The sequence below is a fragment of the Oncorhynchus gorbuscha genome, linkage group LG03, assembly GCF_021184085.1.
Source record: "Oncorhynchus gorbuscha isolate QuinsamMale2020 ecotype Even-year linkage group LG03, OgorEven_v1.0, whole genome shotgun sequence".
NCBI classification, from domain to species: domain Eukaryota; kingdom Metazoa; phylum Chordata; class Actinopteri; order Salmoniformes; family Salmonidae; genus Oncorhynchus; species Oncorhynchus gorbuscha.
In genome coordinates, this window is record NC_060175.1 from 45786885 (window position 1) to 45806226 (window position 19342).

Consider the following 19342-nt stretch of genomic DNA (forward strand, 5'->3'; position numbering starts at 1 on the left):
GGTGTCCAGCGCCATAACGCTCCAAGACAAACTCAAATGGGACACACACTTCTCTGACATCACCACCAAAGAACCAGAAAGCTCTTCATGATGAACTGTCTTCGCCATTTCAACCTCCAACCAAAAGACCTTCTGACAGTCTACACTTGCTTGGTCTGTCCAGTACTTGAGTACGCCGCTCCAGTATGGCACCCAGGTCTCACAGCCCACCGACACAACCAACTTGAGAAGATCCAATGATCTGCAACCAAAATCATCATGGACCCCGTCTACGCCTCCTCCGACTCTGCATGCAATGACCTGGACTTGGAGACCTTGGAGTCCCGCTGCACCCACCTCGGCAGATCCTTTGCCCAGAAGCAAAATCACAGGATGACAACAAATGGCTGCTTCGGATGAGGCCATGTCAGCGGCAGAGCTACCTGATCCAGTCACAAACTGAACCTTCCCCCTACTCAGACTGACAGACACTACAACAGCCCTACGCCTTACTTTGTGAGGTTGCTTAATGCTGCCTAACTCTAATATTGCATAATACATCTCTTGTTGTTATGTGCTTACTCATAGGCCTATGTACTCAGCCTTTAGCTGCACATGTGTACAATTCAAAATAATCCTTAAATATAAGCCTTATTCCAAGTCCACCTCGATATCACTCTGAACATACAGGAACACACTCCAACACATTACACTGCTATCAAGTGGTGTCCCATAGTACATATTAACTTATTTTTGGACTTTCCATAACTAACTATAATGAATGAATAACACATGGATAGAGGAAGCTCATCCATAGGGCCATTTGAAACATATGCAAGTCATGGTCCAGTAATATCCGGTTCAATAGCCCCCTAATATGCAGACCTATTACTACATGTCGTGGAGGAAGGCAGGGCAGCTAGTAGTGCATGACATCGCTCTGCTTGGACCCAGGTAGCCTACTCATTATCCAGCACAGCAGTATCCATCTGTTCAGAGTTAGCTGGGAAATTAGGCACTTAATGTACCATATTTGTTTAAGTAATTGGCAAGTAATTAATAATCTGAAATGCAATAATGTGGAGACAGACCTATTCTACATCCCATTCAGCAGGAATGGGCTGACTGTCAGGCCTTTCTCTTCAGGACGTTTCCATGCAACTGTTGGTTGCTGTTCTGTGTGTACTACAGCAGTGGTATAAATACTGATGTCACATCAAAGGGGAGAGGTTAAGGAATCCAGCATGCGTTCAAGGATGAGGTTTGAGCAGGGCATGTGACACGACAAAACCCGGCAGAGGTTATTGGCTGAATGTGTGGCACCCGGTGTTTGTGTGCAGTGGCACTGTGGCGTGGTCTCCCGTAATGCACATGGAGGCAACTGCAAAACCGGAGCCTCGGATAAGGCCGACATTAAATCCTGCCTCTAATTACGCCGTTTAGAGATAGTTTTTTAATGAATATTTTATGAAATGTCATCTGCAGCGCTGAGGAGCAGGGCGAGAGGAGAGGGAGGGAGGGAGGGAGGACAGGGAAGGAGTTGGAGGGGGTGTTGATGCTCTTACATACTTCACCCCCACAGGATGCGCCAGCAGCTGCAGAACGAGGCTCGTCAATGTCATTAAGTACCGAATGGAGTCTTCCATGGAGTGTGCAGCCCAGGCAGCTCTTCCCTAAAGGACGAGTCAAGGATAATGGATCCAGGTGGGGTGACAGGTGGAAGTCAAACTCACCAAACAACTTATCTGCTCTACCAAGGTGGCAAATTGACAGCTGTTTCAATGCTTGAGTATAAGGGTTTGAATTCTGTAATATAATCTTTTGATCCTCCGTTGAGCTGTTGGGAAAGACTCATAAGTATTATATAATGGCAACACATGTCGTTCCTTTCCAGGTTATAGGCCTAAAAGCAAATCACGGGTTCTCTTTTGTACTCTGTTGTGTGCTCTAAAAGTCTATTCACTCTGCGCGTATCATTCAAGGACAATTGGTTAGTCCCAGTAGAGGAAAACAATGATTTGGGAACACCAACTACTTTATTAAGTACCGTATCACCCATTTCCATCATATGCCCCTAAAGACCCCATTTGAACAGCAGCACAGATTGAGAATATGACACTAACTCAAAAACAACTATGGAATAATAAAACCTTAATCGCCATTCAGTTTAACATAACCGAGGTGTTTTATTGTATATGACCTTGCCTGCTATGTGCTTGTCAGTCTTCATCTATAGGATATTTGATTGGAATGGTTAGATAATGTTTCCAATACTCCATAAACACAGATCGTATTAGATGGGAATTCTATGTAATAGAAACTTCCTTAAAATGTCCGCTGGTTCAGGTTGTATCCTCATCAACCCCCTGAGGGTGAATTTTGATTTGGTGTGAAATACTAATCCGTATTGATCTAGATAGAGACATGGACAAGGGGTATGAGATAAATATACATACTTATTAAAAGACATAGCCCTGCAGGCCAGGAGGATGACATGTCCTAATCACAGTCAGGCAACTTTAGTCCACAGTGGGGTGGAAGGGAAGGGAAACAAGGGGGAAGAGGAAGTGTGTGTCCGTGCGTGTGTTGATGGGAGATGGGGAGTTAGGTACGAGCTTGTTTTCTCTGACCTTGTATCAGTGCTGTGACTCAATAACATGGTGAGGAAGGATATACACCGAGTACATGTCAGCTGCTGTGGCTGTGGCACACGGCCCTGACCTTGCCAGAGAAACCAGGCTCATTAAAGAGACAACTCACACTGAATTCAGTCCACACCAAAAGCAGACATGACCCTCAGACATCGATGGTCAACTTGAAAGGATCGCAGGGAGAAAAAAAATGAAATAAGATGGTGTCTTTCATAAACTTCAGATCAAACTGCATTAGCTTGCATAAAATAAGGTTAATGAGGAAACAAACCTGTATGAACATCACATCTCATCTTACCCAGACCTTTTTGCTGGGGCCCCCTTCATAAAAAAGGCATCAGGCTCTGCTTTTTAATGATTGGTGAAATCATAAAAATTTCAGCTCATTATTGCATCACATCTCAGAGCCATTATGCAGGAACACATTTCCTATTCAAAGAAAAGCTCAGGCTCATCTACAGGCAGTCAAACAGCATGGAACGGATCACCCACAACTATTACACCCACTCAAACCAGTTAGTTAACATTCATGACCTACCACAGTAGCGTCGGAGAGATGAACTTGATAATATTAGGGTTATAACTTATTGATTTCATTGTGCAGTGGAAGAACCCTCTAATCCATTCAGGAACTATGGTAGAGAATGGCCCAATGTGAAGCTTACATCAGGGTACAAACTTCACTGGTGTAGAATCCCACTGAGATCACATTTTTCTCCCATAGAGAAGAAACACTTCCAAATCCTCTATTCCTCCATTTTATAATCAACCAATAAGGTCAGAGGATGTGCGGTATATGGCCAATATACCATGGCAACGCAGAGTGCCTGAATACAGGCCTTAGCATTGGTACTGTATATAGGTCACATACCACAAACCCCCGAGGTGCCTTATTGCTACCTTAAACTGGTTACCAATGTAATTAGAGCATTCAAACTAAATATTTTCTCAAATCTCTGGTATACGGTCTGATATACCAAAGCTGTCAGCCAGTCAGCATTCAGGGCTCGAACCACTCAGTTTATTTATTTTATACCATGGCATTGTTGAATACTCATTTCTGATTGGCTTGAAGGGCATTCTAGAGCATGCATTACTTCCCTATAACACACGGTATATCAGCATGGTAGAACTAAATAGCCATAACTCATTATTACATGTTAGAGCTGCTCTTGAATGCAAAAGTTAAATTATCCACAAAGTTCATTATTTTCCATAGAACATATAGCCCATGGTTGATGATGCCTTACGTGATCCACCAGATTAGAACAATGTTCTGAAGATTCTTGGAATGGTCATTCTTTAGTGGTTAAACACTGTGTAACCCTCTTTGTTTGAACACTACTCCAATAGCTGTATCTAAGTTAATATGTTAAAGGGGATCTGTGGCATTTGCCACTGCACTTCACGTCCAAAGGCTGTTTCAGTTTGTGTGTGTGTTTGTATTAGTGTGTGTGTGTGTGTGTGTGCGTGTATGTGTTTGTATTAGTGTGTGTGTGTGTGTTAGTATGTGTTTGTATTAGTGTGTGTGTGTTAGTATGTGTTTGTATTAGTGTGTGTTTGTATTAGTGTGTGTGTGTGTGTGTGTGTGTGTGTGTGTGTGTGTGTGTGTGTGTGTGTGTGTGTGTTAGTATGTGTTTGTATTAGTGTGTGTGTGTGTGTTAGTATGTGTTTGTATTAGTGTGTGTGTGCTAGTATGTGTTTGTATTAGTGTGTGTGTGTGTTAGTATGTTTGTATTAGTGTGTGTGTGTGTGTTAGTATGTTTGTATTAGTGTGTGTGTGTGTCATGGAGAGCTCTGTCCCCTAATGATGCGTGTGGACATGGGTCCCTGCAGTAATACAGACAGACAGAGGTAATTGGACAGAGGGACACGGTGTCCTCACCCCACTGCGGCTCTGCCAAGCTAACACCCAGACTAATCACACCTCCATTTGCATGAAGGGCCCCAAGAATCAGCCTCAATAAAGCAGCAGTGCTTTGAGAGATGAGTTTTTAATCTCTGGGAGGAGATGAGATTCTGACCTCTGCCTATTTGTTTTTACAGTCTCATACTTCTTTCTCTGGCCAAGGAACTGCGGGTAAATTCCCGGCGGCAGGACGGCCGTCTCACTCTCTAAGAACTGTCATTGTGCATTCATTAATATCAGAGTATCTGACATGCTGGGGAAAATGGCTCATTGAGAAAAAAAGCTACTTGTCTGTGTGAATGAGGCTTTATAAAAGGCAATCAGAGCACTGACAGAGATCTCAGCAGGAGGGAGTTATTGGTGGGGCCGAAAAGGATAGGTACTTATTCGTCTCCCATTGCCCTTGGCTGACCCATGTAATGGAGAATTTTACAACTGGAAGTGTTTGAAATATCCAGTGGATGTAAGTAATGTGCTCATTTAGGAGAGGGTGCCACACTGATCTCACAGAGCTCTAGCGACACACACACACACACACACACACACACACACACACACACACACACACACACACACACACACACACACACACACACACACACACACACACACACACACACACACAATGACATTACAATATTACTCAGTGCAGTCCCCATCTCTTTATACAGACTCTCTGTGCACAATTTTGTATGGGAAGATACTTTTGGGGATTTTACAGGAAACCTGTGTATAGCATGCACAACATTTACAGACTTCCTTTAGTACAGCAAAGGAAAATGATGTCCTTAGATCATACACGGGTTACATCTGTAACTACTGTAGTGGTAGATCAGTTGAATGTAAACATACCCCGGGCATCGTCATCTCCAGCCTTACCAGGCATTGGAGGCACATTAGGGCTAATGAAGCTGTGTAGTAGGCTACTGTTAGACACCCAATAAACACTTTCTCCAGATAACTTTGCACTTTTTCAACAATCAGCAGACCAAGCTCTACACATACAAGCATATTTCCATACTCAAACATCCTCCCCGCCCGCCAACCAGAAACACATTCACGTGAACAAATACACTAATACTATCACATGCACACATACAACCCCACGCCCTCCCACACACCTTGTTATCACATTAACTCGGGTACACACAGGAAAACAAGTAAACCCACATGCACACTGATTACCATGCCTGCTTGCATCAAAAAGTGTTAAGTAGAAGGGGAGATCTCCACACAAGCCAGGATGCCAAACTTCATCACCTTGTTGTGTGAGTGTGTGTGCTTCATCGCTTCAGTATCGCTTCTGCAGCCTTCATCTCCTCATTACCGCCATGCTTTAGCACATCGACAAAATCACAGGTGACAGGCCACTTTTCCTTGGCGCTCCGCACAGCCTCTCTTCAGATCGTACGCTGCAGTCAAGCACGTTTGACGGCAATAGCACTTGACATGCACAGGCTTCATATATTCACCCCGAGTTTGAGGAAGGAGACGGAAAAAGAGACCGCACAACCCTCTGGTTAAAGCTATTAACTCCCAAAGTCACCTTCAACCTCGCCACGTGCACACACACGTGCACGCTTGCACACAAAATTGAGACACGTAGACAACCACACAATGTTCTTTTGTGTTTCTTTCTCACTTTCTAAATCGTAGTGCGCGAACTGGTTAGAGTGGTCTACTACCTGTGTGCATTAATGTAAAAAAATAAATAATCTAGGTCTATAAAGCCTCTATAACAAACCGGTTCAAAGAAAATGAATGCAGCACATTTCTGAAATATCTGCATTGTTTTGTCATTAATAACCTATTGTTTTATCCTCTCAGGATTTCATGTCCCCTTTCTTCTTTATGGGCATAAACTCAGAGGAGTGCATTGTGGGACTTTGGAATGTGTGAGCATGTCACAAGCACACCTGCTGAAAACTCCACCAGGAAGCTCCAGAGCCTAATTATCAGGCAATTTGAAACAGCATTATGTTGCTTGTGCTTCTGTTATAATTAAAGAGGCGTTCAGAGGTCACACCAAATGAGCTTTTAATTAGTGTCACTGTATCAGTAGATTCCTTCGTTATTGAAGCCTTCTCTCCTGACACCACTTTGTAGATAATTGGATCAGAGACAGCTCACAAACACATACAAATCACTGTCAAAAGTTTGCTCAGGCGAAAGTTTATGAAACAATGGAGAACTAACAAATATTTGAAAAGACGACACGGCTGAATGGCGGGGTGTATTCAGTTCATGCACCTTTCGCTCACTCTTAATTAATAAAGGGCGATTAACTGCTCACTGACGAGAGAGGGAGAGAGGGAATGAAAAGCTCTCTGTGAAGAGGTACAGTAGCCTGAGAGAGAGAGAGCGCGAGGGACAAAGAGAGAGCGAGAGCGGGAGGAATAGGGTAAAGGTGATAAAGGCAAAGAGGTCATTGTTGAGTTTCAAATACTGTATGGCAGTTGGTCCAATATAGGAGTTCATTTCCCATTAGCAATTGCAGACTCAATTCCTTTTTTAAAATTTATATCCACGGTAGAAAAGAGTGCAAGAACTCCAAATCTGTTGCCTTCCCCAAAAACATGACATTATTTAGTTGAGGTCAAGATAGATTCGGTGTTCATGAATCCATCAAATCCTTGACCAACAGGAAATGTTTGTCACTAAAAACAATGAATGAGGTTAGATTGGAACAGCATAGCAAAAGGAAAGTGTCTTCTACCAAAACTACATTTCTTGAAGGTAATTTTAATCGATTTTAAAGTCCTTCAATTACAGACAGACACACTGGCAACAATTACAGGAGAGGGAAATTCATTTTTCTGCCGGCCAAATGTTAAGACTTGAACAACAACCATGGACAAACAGAATATAAACCGTCTGAGACTTTCTCACCCTGACATTTTAATTCAGACTCTTAGTTGCTTTTTGCCATAAAACCTGTCAGAGTATATTTATATGGTTTGATTTAGAAGTTGTAAAAATAAAGAGTTGCACACTCTCTCTAGATATATATATATATATATATCTCTATAAACTCCCAGTAATTAATTGGATAAAACACCAATGTTTCGTCATCACTGTGCCTTCTTCAGGGTAATGTCATGAATGCTAGAACCAGGTTATGTAGACAAACAGTGCAATTAGTGCAACCAGTGACAATAGTGAGGGATGTGTCATAATTGATTTAAAAGTTGAACAATTGAAAGGTGCAGGTGAGAGAAAGAGGACATTTTCAGTGTGCTTGTAAGTTGTAATGAGAAAATAGCCATAGAAATTCAAGGACACTGTCCTGCTTTGAGGGCCTCGTGGATAGTAAGGTAGAGCTTTGCTGCGGAAAATACTCAATAACACCCCCCCCCCCCCCCCCCCAACACACACACAGTCCTTCTAGCCTCCTATCCTCATCTGTCCACTGCCTTGGCAGCCAAACAAGCCATCTGAAACGCTTACATATTGGACTACCAATGTCCCCCAAAAGTACAATAGCTGTATGCAATTTACAATGCCATTTGTTTTTTAAGAACTAATATATTAGTGGTTCTTGCCAACAAATGACTCAATAAATAACCAATACTTACCGCAAGGCCGACTTGACCTTATGGTCTAAAGCCGAAGAGCCAAAATAATGTTTTTTCAAGAGCGCTAGTTCTCAGTTTAGAGTTAAACACAAAAGGCAGCTTCATAAAGTGGCAATTACTTGTTTTGACATCAATTCTGAGAAATAATTTAAAAAATCATGCAAAGCTTTCAGAAATCAAAATGGACAATTACAGGGATAAATAAAGGGAGTCAAAAAGTGAGGAATGTACTCCTGGTATAATAATTCAGTTTAATTAAAGAATAAGCAAGTGTGTGTATGTCTGTGCTGTTAGCCTGCGCTGTCTCAGAAGGTATTAGCCAAGTTAAGAGCTGTGGGTAAATGATCTAATCCACTGGGTGACCTCCAATAGTTCTCCCCTCATCTATATGTATATGACAGTGCTGCACTAATTTTGGAGAGTAAATCAGCGTACACATTTTCTTCTGACCTCTGCCTCTCTTCTGAATGAAACAATGTCAACGTCAAAGCTTTAAATTCCACAGTCCAATCCATCAGCCGGGTTATTTCTGACATACCGTAGGAAGAGCATGAAATAAGGCAATTATTGAACCATCCAGCCCATTTACACGGCTACCGTAGGCCGCCACCATCACGATCTGGGGAAGAAGCTGGACTTGTTCAGAAGATGACACTGCAATGGGAAAGACGAAACAAGGTGATACCTAACCACATATGACTTGTAGCAACTTGTGGTATGTTAGCTGTAAAAAACACAAGACAATGTTTATATGACCCTCATACAAACAGCCCCTTAATTTCCATTTTTTTGCCTTGTAAATGGGCTGGATAAACCTTTTAGAACTCAGACACACCAATAGTGTTTGCTGGCCAATTAATCAATCAAATGTATTTTATAAAGCCCTTCTTACATCAGCCGATGTCACAAAGTACTGAACAGAAACCCAGCCTAAAACCCCAAACAGAAAGCAATACAGATGTAGAAGCACAGTGGCTAGGACAAACTCCCGAGAAAGGCAGGAACCTAGGATGAAACCTAGAGAGGAACCAGGCTCTGAGGGGTGGCCAGTCCTCTTCTGGCTGTGCCAGGTTGAGATTATAACAGAACATGGCCAAGATGTTCAAACATTTATAGATGACCAGCAGGGTCCAATAAAAATAATCACAGTGGTTGTAGAGGGTGCAACAGGTCACAGTAGTTGTAGAGGGTGCAACAGGTCACCTGTCACCAGGAGTAAATGTCATTTGGCTTTTCATAGCCCATCATTCAGAGTTAGAGACAGCAGGTGCGGTAGAGAGAGGGTCGAAAACAGCAGGTCAAGGGACAAGGTAGCACATCCAGTGAACAGGTCAGGGTTCAGGCAGAACAGTTGAAACTGGAGCAGCACCAAGACCAGGTGGACTGGGGACAGCCAGGAGTCATCAGGCCAGGTAGTCCTGAGGCATGGTCCTAGGTCCTCCGAGAGAAGAGTAAGCGATATAGAGAAAGAGAGAGAATTAGAGAGCATATACTTAAATTCACACAGGACACCAGATAAGACAGGAAAAATACTCCAGATATAACAGACTGACCCTAGCTCCCGACACATAAATTATTGCAGCATAATTACTGGATGCTGAATACAGGAGGAGGAGGGCTCGGGAGACACTGTGGCCCTGTCCGACTATAGTCCCGGACAGGGCCAACCAGGCAGGATATAAGGTTGATTTGATTTTTCCATGCCCCCCCACCACTTTCATATATACGAAAAAGCTCTTGTAAAAATGCAGACATGGTGCCCACCGTAGGTCTCTCTACTGCAGGTTTAAGGCCTCTAGTTAGGAATCTTTTTCACTATCTATTTCAACCAGATATGTCGGTGATCTTTCAAAAGTAGCCCAGTCTGACCCCCAGTCCTCATGAATTCATTATGGCAATTGTCAGTGAGTCTTTTCAGATCAATCATCTGATTTTCTCACTCACACACACACACATGGCTGGAACTCGTGGTCTTGTAAAATGTGTATGTATGTGTGCAGGCCTGGTCATTCTGTTGCAATAGGTGCCCCTCCCCCTCCTATCCCCGCTAAACTAGAATAGTGCACAGCAGGGTTCGGCAATAGGTTTGGCCTGAACATAATTAGCATAATAGCAGCCAAATTCTTAGGCCTATGCTACAAATTAAACCATTTTTAACACATCTGGTTAGTAGATTATATCAGTTCAATGTCAATAACAGCCTTTTATTTTCAATCTGATTACACTGATAACATCACCAATGTTTCTATTACATTAGATATTTTTATATTTCTTTGTACGTTGATTGGGGAAAACCAGCTTGCAATCAAAATAACATTTTGCTCTCAAAATGTCTCAAAAGAACGGTGGAAAATGAAAATAGAAGTTCCCGGGAAGAGTGGACAGAGAAAGAGGCATTCTTCCCATATTTCTCCAATGTCAAACCAGAGTGTCTTGTTTGCAATGAAACGGTTGCTGTGTGCAAATAATTCAATCTTAGACGTCCTCATGAATCTAAGCATGGCACTTTCAATACTTACCTTTCCACCCAGAGGCTTGACCGACACAGAAAAATGTCAACATTAACTGCTGGCTACTCGTCCGTTGCTTAACCCAATAGCAGAAGTGCTTCCCTAGTGGTTAGAACGTTGGGCCAGTAACCGAAAGGTTACTGGATCGAATCCCTGAGCTGACAAGGTAAAAATCTGTCGTTTTGCCCCTGAGCAAGGCAGTTAACTCACTGTTCCCCGAAGACGTGGATGTCGATTATGGCAGCCCCCCGCACCTCCCCGATTCAGAGGGGTTGGGTTAAATGCCGAAGACACATATCAGTTGAATGCATTCAGTTGTACAACTGACTAGGTTTCCCCCTTTCCTTTCCAAAAGCTGCCTGGGTTTAAACATTTATCTTTTCAGAAAGTGAAAAACTCAATTAATAGCGACAGAATAGCAAATTTCATTTTTTGTCTCCTCGAATACTGAAGGCCGCAGCTCAGCTTCAGAATGTCAGAGACTAACCAATATATCCCCATAGGCCTATGCAGCGAAGTCACCTATTTTACGGCCATTTTAAAGCTTGTTTCTAGCATAAGGCATCACAGAGTTAAGCATTGTTATATAAGCTTTATGTAATCTGGATACTTTATTTATTTCAAAAGCTAACAATCGGTATCCTTTTTGTACTTTTCTTTAACCGAGGGTATGGCATACTCTCACTCAATTCCAGGCATGGTTTTAACCAAACACACCAAGCCCTTCACAGACACGGAGGTAAATAAGGAATGCATGGTGACAGTATTGGAGGATGTGGCTAAGCAGACAAATCTATGGATAGTATAATTGCATCTGTCAAACAGGTATGCCTACATCTTTTTTTATAGGAAGAAATTGGCTCCAACAAAGCCCTGTTGTTGTTTGTGATGTCTGTTTGATAATGCCGAGGCCACGCCAAAGCTGTATGCCCCCTTGCCTTTTTAGTAGACTTTCTCCTGCAATCTCGCTCTTCATGAACTGACGTGATTGAAAAAGTGTCTGTCTCATGACATTGTAATACATCTGGTCTCCAGTCTATGGGCTACAGGAAAGCCACAGAGGCTACTGTTCTTTATATTGTAGGCTACATGATTTATGTTGGATTAAGTTGGTGGAGCACCGCAGCGTCTCTCCAACAGCACCCTGATGAGGCGTGCTGGGTGTGGACAAACTACATATTTTGCGCCCCTGCCTTTGTTAAAGTGGGAACTGTTTATCATGGGGCGGCGTTAGCGCTCACCGAAAATAGCCCTTATGCCACTGGGCGAGAGAAATGATCATTGTTTTTGGGCAGAATAATGGTGAGGAGGTGCGTCTTGGTCAGTTCAGCTCGGGAAATGCTGCCCTCGTTAATCTGCCGCTGTAGGCCGCTGCCTAACGGGCGTGTGAGAAAAAGTGAGCGAGAGTGTGAGAATATGTATAAAGCTTGTGGGAGCGGCATTTTATTCAATTCTTCTCTATGTATGAGAAAAACTGTATTCCGGGTCTACAGTCTTGGTGTGACTCACATGGAGGTGGCAATTGATCTGGTGGGTGTGGTTGTCCTCTTTGATATTGTGACAGATGATCCATCAATCTGTCTGACAGGGATAGCATTAATCTCTCCCTCACTTTCTTTACAGCTCACTCCACTCTGGCCCATGAAGGACAGTCCTCTCCTCCTAGGACACATTGAGATTTATTAGAAGAGCTTTAGACTGAATATATGTACTCACAGCTTTATTAAAAGCTTTGGATTTGAAATGTATCCAGTCGTCAGGTTCAGTCTCCACCAAGGCGGTAAGACACACAAATAGGTGTACATGACAACTATGTAAAAAACTGAAACCAGATTAACAACACACAGCACATAATAAATCCACACAGACACAATTTATGAAATAGTCACCTTCATTAAGCTCTCAAATGAGTCATACTGTGCAGTTGACCTAATCTCAATGGGTCGACAAACATTCATGGTTATAAAAAGGAAATTACAATGGTGTTGGCTGGTTGGCCTCGTGAAGTTGGCACAGATGAATGATCAAAAGGTACAGTACCAGTCAAAAGTTTGGACACACCTACTCATTCAAGGTTTTCTTTATTTTGACTATTTTCTACATTGTAGAATAACATCAAAACTATGAAATAACACATATGGAATCATGTAAACAAAAAAAAACAGTGTTTCCCATGTGTATCAAGAATGGTTCACCAGCGAAAGGACATCCAGTCAACTTGGCACAACTGTGGGAAGCATTGGAGTCAACATCCATGTGGAATGCCTTCAACACTCATCATGTAGTCTGAGATTTAGAGTGACCCGTGTGTTGCGATTTCACATACCAAGGAGCTCTGATTAAGGCATCAATAAACTGGACTTCAACCAAGGCAAACCCGTGAGGTCACCTACTACAACTCAAAGATAACACAAACAAAACACATCAAATGCTGATTTCTAATTCTCCAGGTGTACCACGTTAGCTACACACCACAGAGCATTTCCTGAATAAAGTTCTAGTTTTCTAATGATTTCACAGTGATGGTAATGGCATATGAAAATGCAGTCTGGAACCTGCCATTTAGTTTATTAAGTCAATGTCTATCATTTTGTGTTATATGTTTTGATAAAACAATAATGCCATTGTATGCTTCAGTCTATGAATAGGTAATCATATAGCTGGAGAAACACAGTTAGGTTTCTCAGCCTATCAAAATGGAATGCACAATTAAAGAGTCGGGATGCCAAGTCATTTCCTAATGGAGCACCAACATAAATATTGCAGTTAATCATGATAAGACAGGAAGGTGAAAGGATCGATGAAGGGTTGGTGTACCTGCCCTGTGGTTTTGGATGGACTGAGGAGGGGGAACAGGTTGCTCAGAACGAAAGGGCTGGTCAGGATTATGGAGGGCAGGTCAGGATTATGGAAGGCTTGAGGACCACTACTTCTTGGCAATGGCAGCCACAGCTTTCTTGGCTGCGTCTTCCAGGTCGTTGGCGGCTACAATGGGCAGTCCACTCTCTGACAGGATCCTCTTGGCCTCCTGCACATTGGTCCCTAGAACACACACACACACACACACACACACACACACACACACACACACACACACACACACACACACACACACACAGTGAATAGCCTATGACGTAGAAAGATGCATCTCACCAAACTGACTAAAAAGAACAAACTACACAGAACACAGGAGAAATTAACTGAACCCAATGACAGATGCACCAAAGAAGGGTGCATGGCATCATTTATTGGTAAAATACAACACTGTCTGTGAAAGAGTGTGAAAGCCACTGGTCTTGAAAAGGGCAGCGGGCGTGTACTGTCTTCCATTGGCTGCAGTGTGTGTGTGTGTGTGTGTGTGTGTGTGTGTGTGTGTGTGTGTGTGTGTGGGGGAGACAGGCAGCTGGTGGGGTCTCGGCTGATCTGATCATATCCCAGTGAAGCTCTAACCATGCAGACACACCCTGAGTCACTATAACCTTGGGGTCTACACTGGTTAACCAACAAAGCAATGATAGAGAAAAGAGAAGCGAAAGAGAGAGCTTACCCTTTGAAAAAAAGCCTAGAGAAAAAAAGCCTAGAAAAAGCCAAATAATAGAAAGAGACCAGCTGTTTATGTGGTGTTCACTGATTTCACAGGTGAGAACGGTACAGCAGGGAGGAGGGAATTTACATAACGCAGGTGTTCCACATTACTACAGTGTGCGTGTGTGTGTCCACGCGTTGGCTCGGCTCTCCTGGCTGGTGTGTAATTAAGATTGCATGATGTGTGCAATCTCAGGAGCTTGGCTGTCTAATCAATAGAAGCGGGAATTATATTACCGCCGCCACTTAACTCCTAATATTTCAGCACTTTTGTCCAGTGAGATAACACGTCATTCTAAACATGTTTCTTGACTTCTGCACAAAACAATCAATTGTGTGATCTAAGTAGAGGAGGGGAGGGCCATGGGCAGACACACAGCAAATAGGGTATCTAAAGTACTTTACGAACAATAAATTGTACCATATTATCCTCCGTCCTCTGTTAGATCTTCATCTCAAAGGGCACTGCTTTCACTCAGAGGCTCAATGCACTGTCCTATCAACTTCATTTAGATTGACGAATCACAGGGATCATATTTCTGTGGAGGCCATGAACGGGGCAGGTAGCCTAGCCTTTTGAGCAAGACACTTAACCCTAATTGCTCCTGTAAGTCGCTCTGGATAAGAGCGTCTGCTAAATTACTAAAATGTCAAATTCAAGGTTGTCAGCCGGTTAACAAATACAATCTGAGACAAGAAACATTCCTTTGAATCTTTATATAGGTCTTCACACTGTGCTGCTATATGGAAAGAAATAGACATAGATACGGTATAAGGGAATATACTTGCTGGCTCTGTCTGGATTCCTAGAACTAATTCCTAGATCGGACACCAACAGACACTTTCTAAGAATCTCACCATACATAGGGGTATGAGGTTCACAGTGTTTGTGTGTTTCAGTGCCACTGTGTGACTGCAGAGGGGTGTGGAAAGAGTGCAGTTCCGGAGTGAGCAGCAGGGAGCAGTGTCTGTCTACAGCAGCAGCCCAGGCTACTGACACTGTACAGGTAGTGTGGTTTCACCTACAGCCAGTAGGTGCTGCCGAAGACCTACTCACAGCCTGGCCTAGAGGAAATACCAGGAGAGACCTGTTCCTTTAAGAAGAGACACACTATATACAATTTCAGTAATCTTTCAGCAGGAAGGAACATTCACAATGTTACAGATAGAAATAGCCTACAGAATGGAATGAGTTCTACTGTGTGGAATAAATAACTGTTTGCTCTATGCAACAGTGTACTAAAAGAACATACATGGTCAATGCATCCTCCCATACACAGTACAAATAGTGTGTCAATGCAGTTTGTGCGATGAGGACTGGCCCTGTCCAGGACCTTCAGCTGGGATGTCTGGGCTGTCAAGCCTCCCTCCTGTGGCTGTAGTATGGGGCTCTAAACATGGCACTGGGACAGAGCAGGAGCTACACTGGCACCAGGAGCACCATGAGACCCAGCCCCAGCCAGCCCTGCATGATTTTTCATCTGATTATGATAATTCTCCTAAATCAGGCTGTAGCGGGAGCCTATTGTACCCTAGAGGACTGTCCGGCTGAGAGGACTACACTGCCACAGTCTGGGAACTGGAGGAGGGAGGGCACCCTGCTCTCTTTATGTCACACTCAAATTCTAGTTACTCAGAGGCTATAGTTCCTTCCCTAAGTGTGCATGTTTGAGTGTCTGACGGAGCGTGTGCTAGAGCGATAAAGAGAGAAGCGAGTGAGAGTTTATATTTGTGGTAATGAGCATATGACAGGCATGCTGGTGTGTCTGTGAGTGTGTGTGTGTGTGTGTGTGTGTGTGTGTGTCTGTAGCTAGATGGCAGTAGATGGTTCTATTTAAGATATAATGACATTGTCAGGACTGACGGAGCCATTTCGACCTCAGCAGGACCACTAGTCCTTTTTTAATTACATTGGAAAACGGCTATATCCCCCCAGTATCCATTTAAGGAGACTGGCCTCCATGCCCAGACAGACAGATAGACAGGCAGGCAGCAACATAATGGCTGTGTAAATCAATAGCAATGGTAATGGCTTGAAGGGAATAGTCACTTTTTCACTAGACCCTGTGGTGAGTATAAGGGGAATTGTATTCACACACACAGACTCATGCATACACACAGACACATAACATAAACACTGAGGTCAGAGTCTCAAGGAGTACGCAGTAGTTCCTCATCGAGTACCTTAAATTTAGTGTGTGTGTTTGTGTGTATATTCGTTACAGCTTTATTCTAAAATGGATTAAATGTTTTTTCCCCCTCACCATCTACACAAAATAGCCCATATTGACAAAGCAACAAGTTATACATTTTAGCAAACATTTTAAATTGAAATATCACAATTACAGACCCTTTACTTAGTAATTTATTGAAGTACCTTTGGCAGCGATTACAGCCTCGAGTCATCTTGGCTATGACGCTACAAGCTTGGCACACTTATATTTGTGGAGTTTCTCCCATTCTTCTCTGCAGATACTCTCAAGCTCTGTCAGGTTGGATGGGGAGTGTCGCTGCACAGCTATTGTCAGGTCTCTCCAGAGATGTTTGATCGGGTTCAAGTCCTCACTCAAGGACATTCACAGACTCTACCCAACATCACTCCTGTGTGGTCTTGGCTGTGTGCTTAGGGTCGTTGTCGGGGCTCCCGAGTGGCGCAGCGGTCTAAGGCACTGCATCTCAATGCTAGAGGCATCACTACAGACCCTCGTTCGATTCCAGGCTGTATCACAACCGGCCGTGATTGGGAGTCCCATAAGACAACGCACAATTGGCCCAGCGTCTCCCGGGTTAGAGTTTGTCCGGGCAGGCCGTATTTGTTCTTAACCGACTTGCCTAGCGGGCTGTCATCTGCGTTTTACTGAGGAGTGGCTTCCGTCTGGCCACTCGACCATAAAGGCATGATTGATGTGCTGTAGAGATGGTTGTCCTTCTGGAAGGTTCTCCCATCTCCACAGAGGAACTCTGGAGCTCTGTCAGAGTGACCATCAGGTTCTTGGTCACCTACTTGACCAAGGCTCTTCCCCCGATTGCTCAGTTTGGCCGGGCGGCCAGCTCTAGGAAGTCTTGATGGTTCCAAACTTCTTCCATTTAAGGATTATGGAGGCCACTGTGTTTTTTATTTAACCAGGCAAGTCAGTTAAGAACAAATTCTTATTTTCAATGACTGCCTAGGAAAAGTGGGTTAACTGCCTTGTTCAGGGGCAGAACGACAGATTTTTACCTTGTCAGCTCGGGAATTCGATCTTGCAAACTTTCGGTTACTAGTCCAACGCTCTAACTACTAGGCTACCTGGGGACCTTCAATGCTGCAGAAATGTTTTGGTACCCTTACGCAGATCTGTGCCTCGACACAAAGCTCTACGGACAATTCCTTCAACCTCATGGCTTGGTTTTTGCTCTGACATGCGCTGTCAACTGTGGGACAGGTGGGTGCCTTTCCAAATCATGTTTAATCAATTGAATTTACCACATGTGGACTCCAATCAAGTTGTAGAAACATCTCAAGGATGATCAATGGAAACAGGATGCACCTGAACTCAATTTCGAGTCTCATAGCAAAGGGTCTGAATACTTATGTAAATAAGGTATTTCTGTTTTGTATTTTTAACCAATTTGCAAAAATGCACAAAAAACAAACAAACTTTTCTCTTTGTCATTATGGGGTATTGTGTGTGGATTGATTAGGGAATACTTTCAGAAAGCACTGTACATCAGGTATGGCTACCGGAATTGGTGAGCTTGACAACCAGGTAAATCGGCAGTGTCCATCAATAAACTAAATGACCAATTAATGAAAGCCTGTCTATTCATACAACAACCACTGGCATCAACCTAACTCCACACCTTGTGCCACTCAGCCCTCAATAGAGAATTCAGAACACAGCCAACCCCCACCTGTGCCAAAAGGAGGCAGGCAGAGAAAAGGCTTGCCAATTAAAAGTGGTGGAGTTAATCCCGCCTGATCCTGTTGAAGAGCTGCCTGCCATTATGGGGTCTGTGGTCAGCACAGCCGATTGACTCTAACCAATCCCTCTTTTTGATGCCCCAGCTGTAATGACCACAGCTAAACCAAGGATTAAAACCCATCAGGGCTCTGTTTCTACCCAATGGTCATCATGACCTTCTGAGCCAGACCCCAATTTGAGAGCCAGGGGCCATTTGTTGCACGTTTGTGAAAAGTGAAACCGGCAATGAAATTTTCTATTCTTGTGTCTTCCAGGAAAACATATTGGCAGAGTGAACACAAAAACACATGTATGTGTGTGTGGTCAAACGGAATGTTGCTTCCTCCATTCAGGAAATTCAACCCCATCTATTGATTTTAAAGGGGAACTGCCCCTTAGAACCAACGTATCTGGTTATAACGGCCTGTGTCTCATTGATGAGCCAGAAATATAATTGCAGTATCAGAATTGACTACATAGTGTAGGATAATTTTGGTCATAAAGTCAGTCTCGTCCAAAACGAGATCTGGAAGTGAGTGCGTCATGACGGGTATTGATGGATTTGGTATAAATTAAATACATGCCCACTTGTGCCAATGATGTCCAACTGCCCAGAGACAACAAGGTGTTGTCCGTCCCAACTGTCATGTGTTGTGGACATGTTGTCACGTCTGCAATGCATGCACACTTGTGCCAATGATGTCCAACTGCCCAGAGACAACAAGGTGTTGTCCGTCCCAACTGTCATGTGTTGTGGACATGTTGTCACGTCTGCAATGCATGCACACTTGTGCCAATGATGTCCAACTGCCCAGAGACAACAAGGTGTTGTCCGTCCCAACTGTCATGTGTTGTGGACATGTTGTCACGTCTGCAATGCATGCACACTTGTGCCAATGATGTCCAACTGCCCAGAGACAACAAGGTGTTGTCCGTCCCAACTGTCATGTGTTGTGGACATGTTGTCACGTCTGCAATGCATGCACACTTGCTCGGCATAGGAGTGAAAATGGGCTTCCAGAAAGTTGGTGCAAACTTCTAAAACATTGAACAATATTGTACAAGATGGCAAGGAATGGATTACATACAAATGTACAACATGATCGCTGTGACTGGTGTGTGGTGACTAGCTAGCTATGATACTGTAATGTACATAGCCTCTCCCTAATGTGTAATGTCATAGAAAGGA

At 43.4% G+C, this 19342-nt stretch overlaps 1 protein-coding gene and 1 long non-coding RNA gene across 3 annotated transcripts in view; both read right to left on the minus strand.

Moving 5' to 3' along the window:
• LOC124020453 overlaps window positions 1-6374 on the minus strand; it is a 37253-nt gene extending 30879 nt beyond the window's left edge. Inside the window, exon 1 of one of the 2 annotated variants that reach the window (XR_006836065.1) lies at window positions 5800-6374. This is a non-coding gene — a long non-coding RNA (uncharacterized LOC124020453). Of the gene's footprint in view, window positions 1-5724 lie in introns of both variants that reach the window. The other variant, XR_006836067.1, reaches the window with a different exon arrangement.
• Window positions 6375-12497: 6123 nt separating this feature from the next.
• LOC124031429 (succinate--CoA ligase [GDP-forming] subunit beta, mitochondrial-like) overlaps window positions 12498-19342 on the minus strand; it is a 149012-nt gene continuing 142167 nt past the window's right edge. The window contains exon 11 of the mRNA XM_046342652.1: window positions 12498-13666. Coding sequence (XP_046198608.1) covers window positions 13551-13666 — 116 coding nt within the window. The 3' untranslated portion in view covers window positions 12498-13550. The remainder of the gene's footprint in view (window positions 13667-19342) is intronic.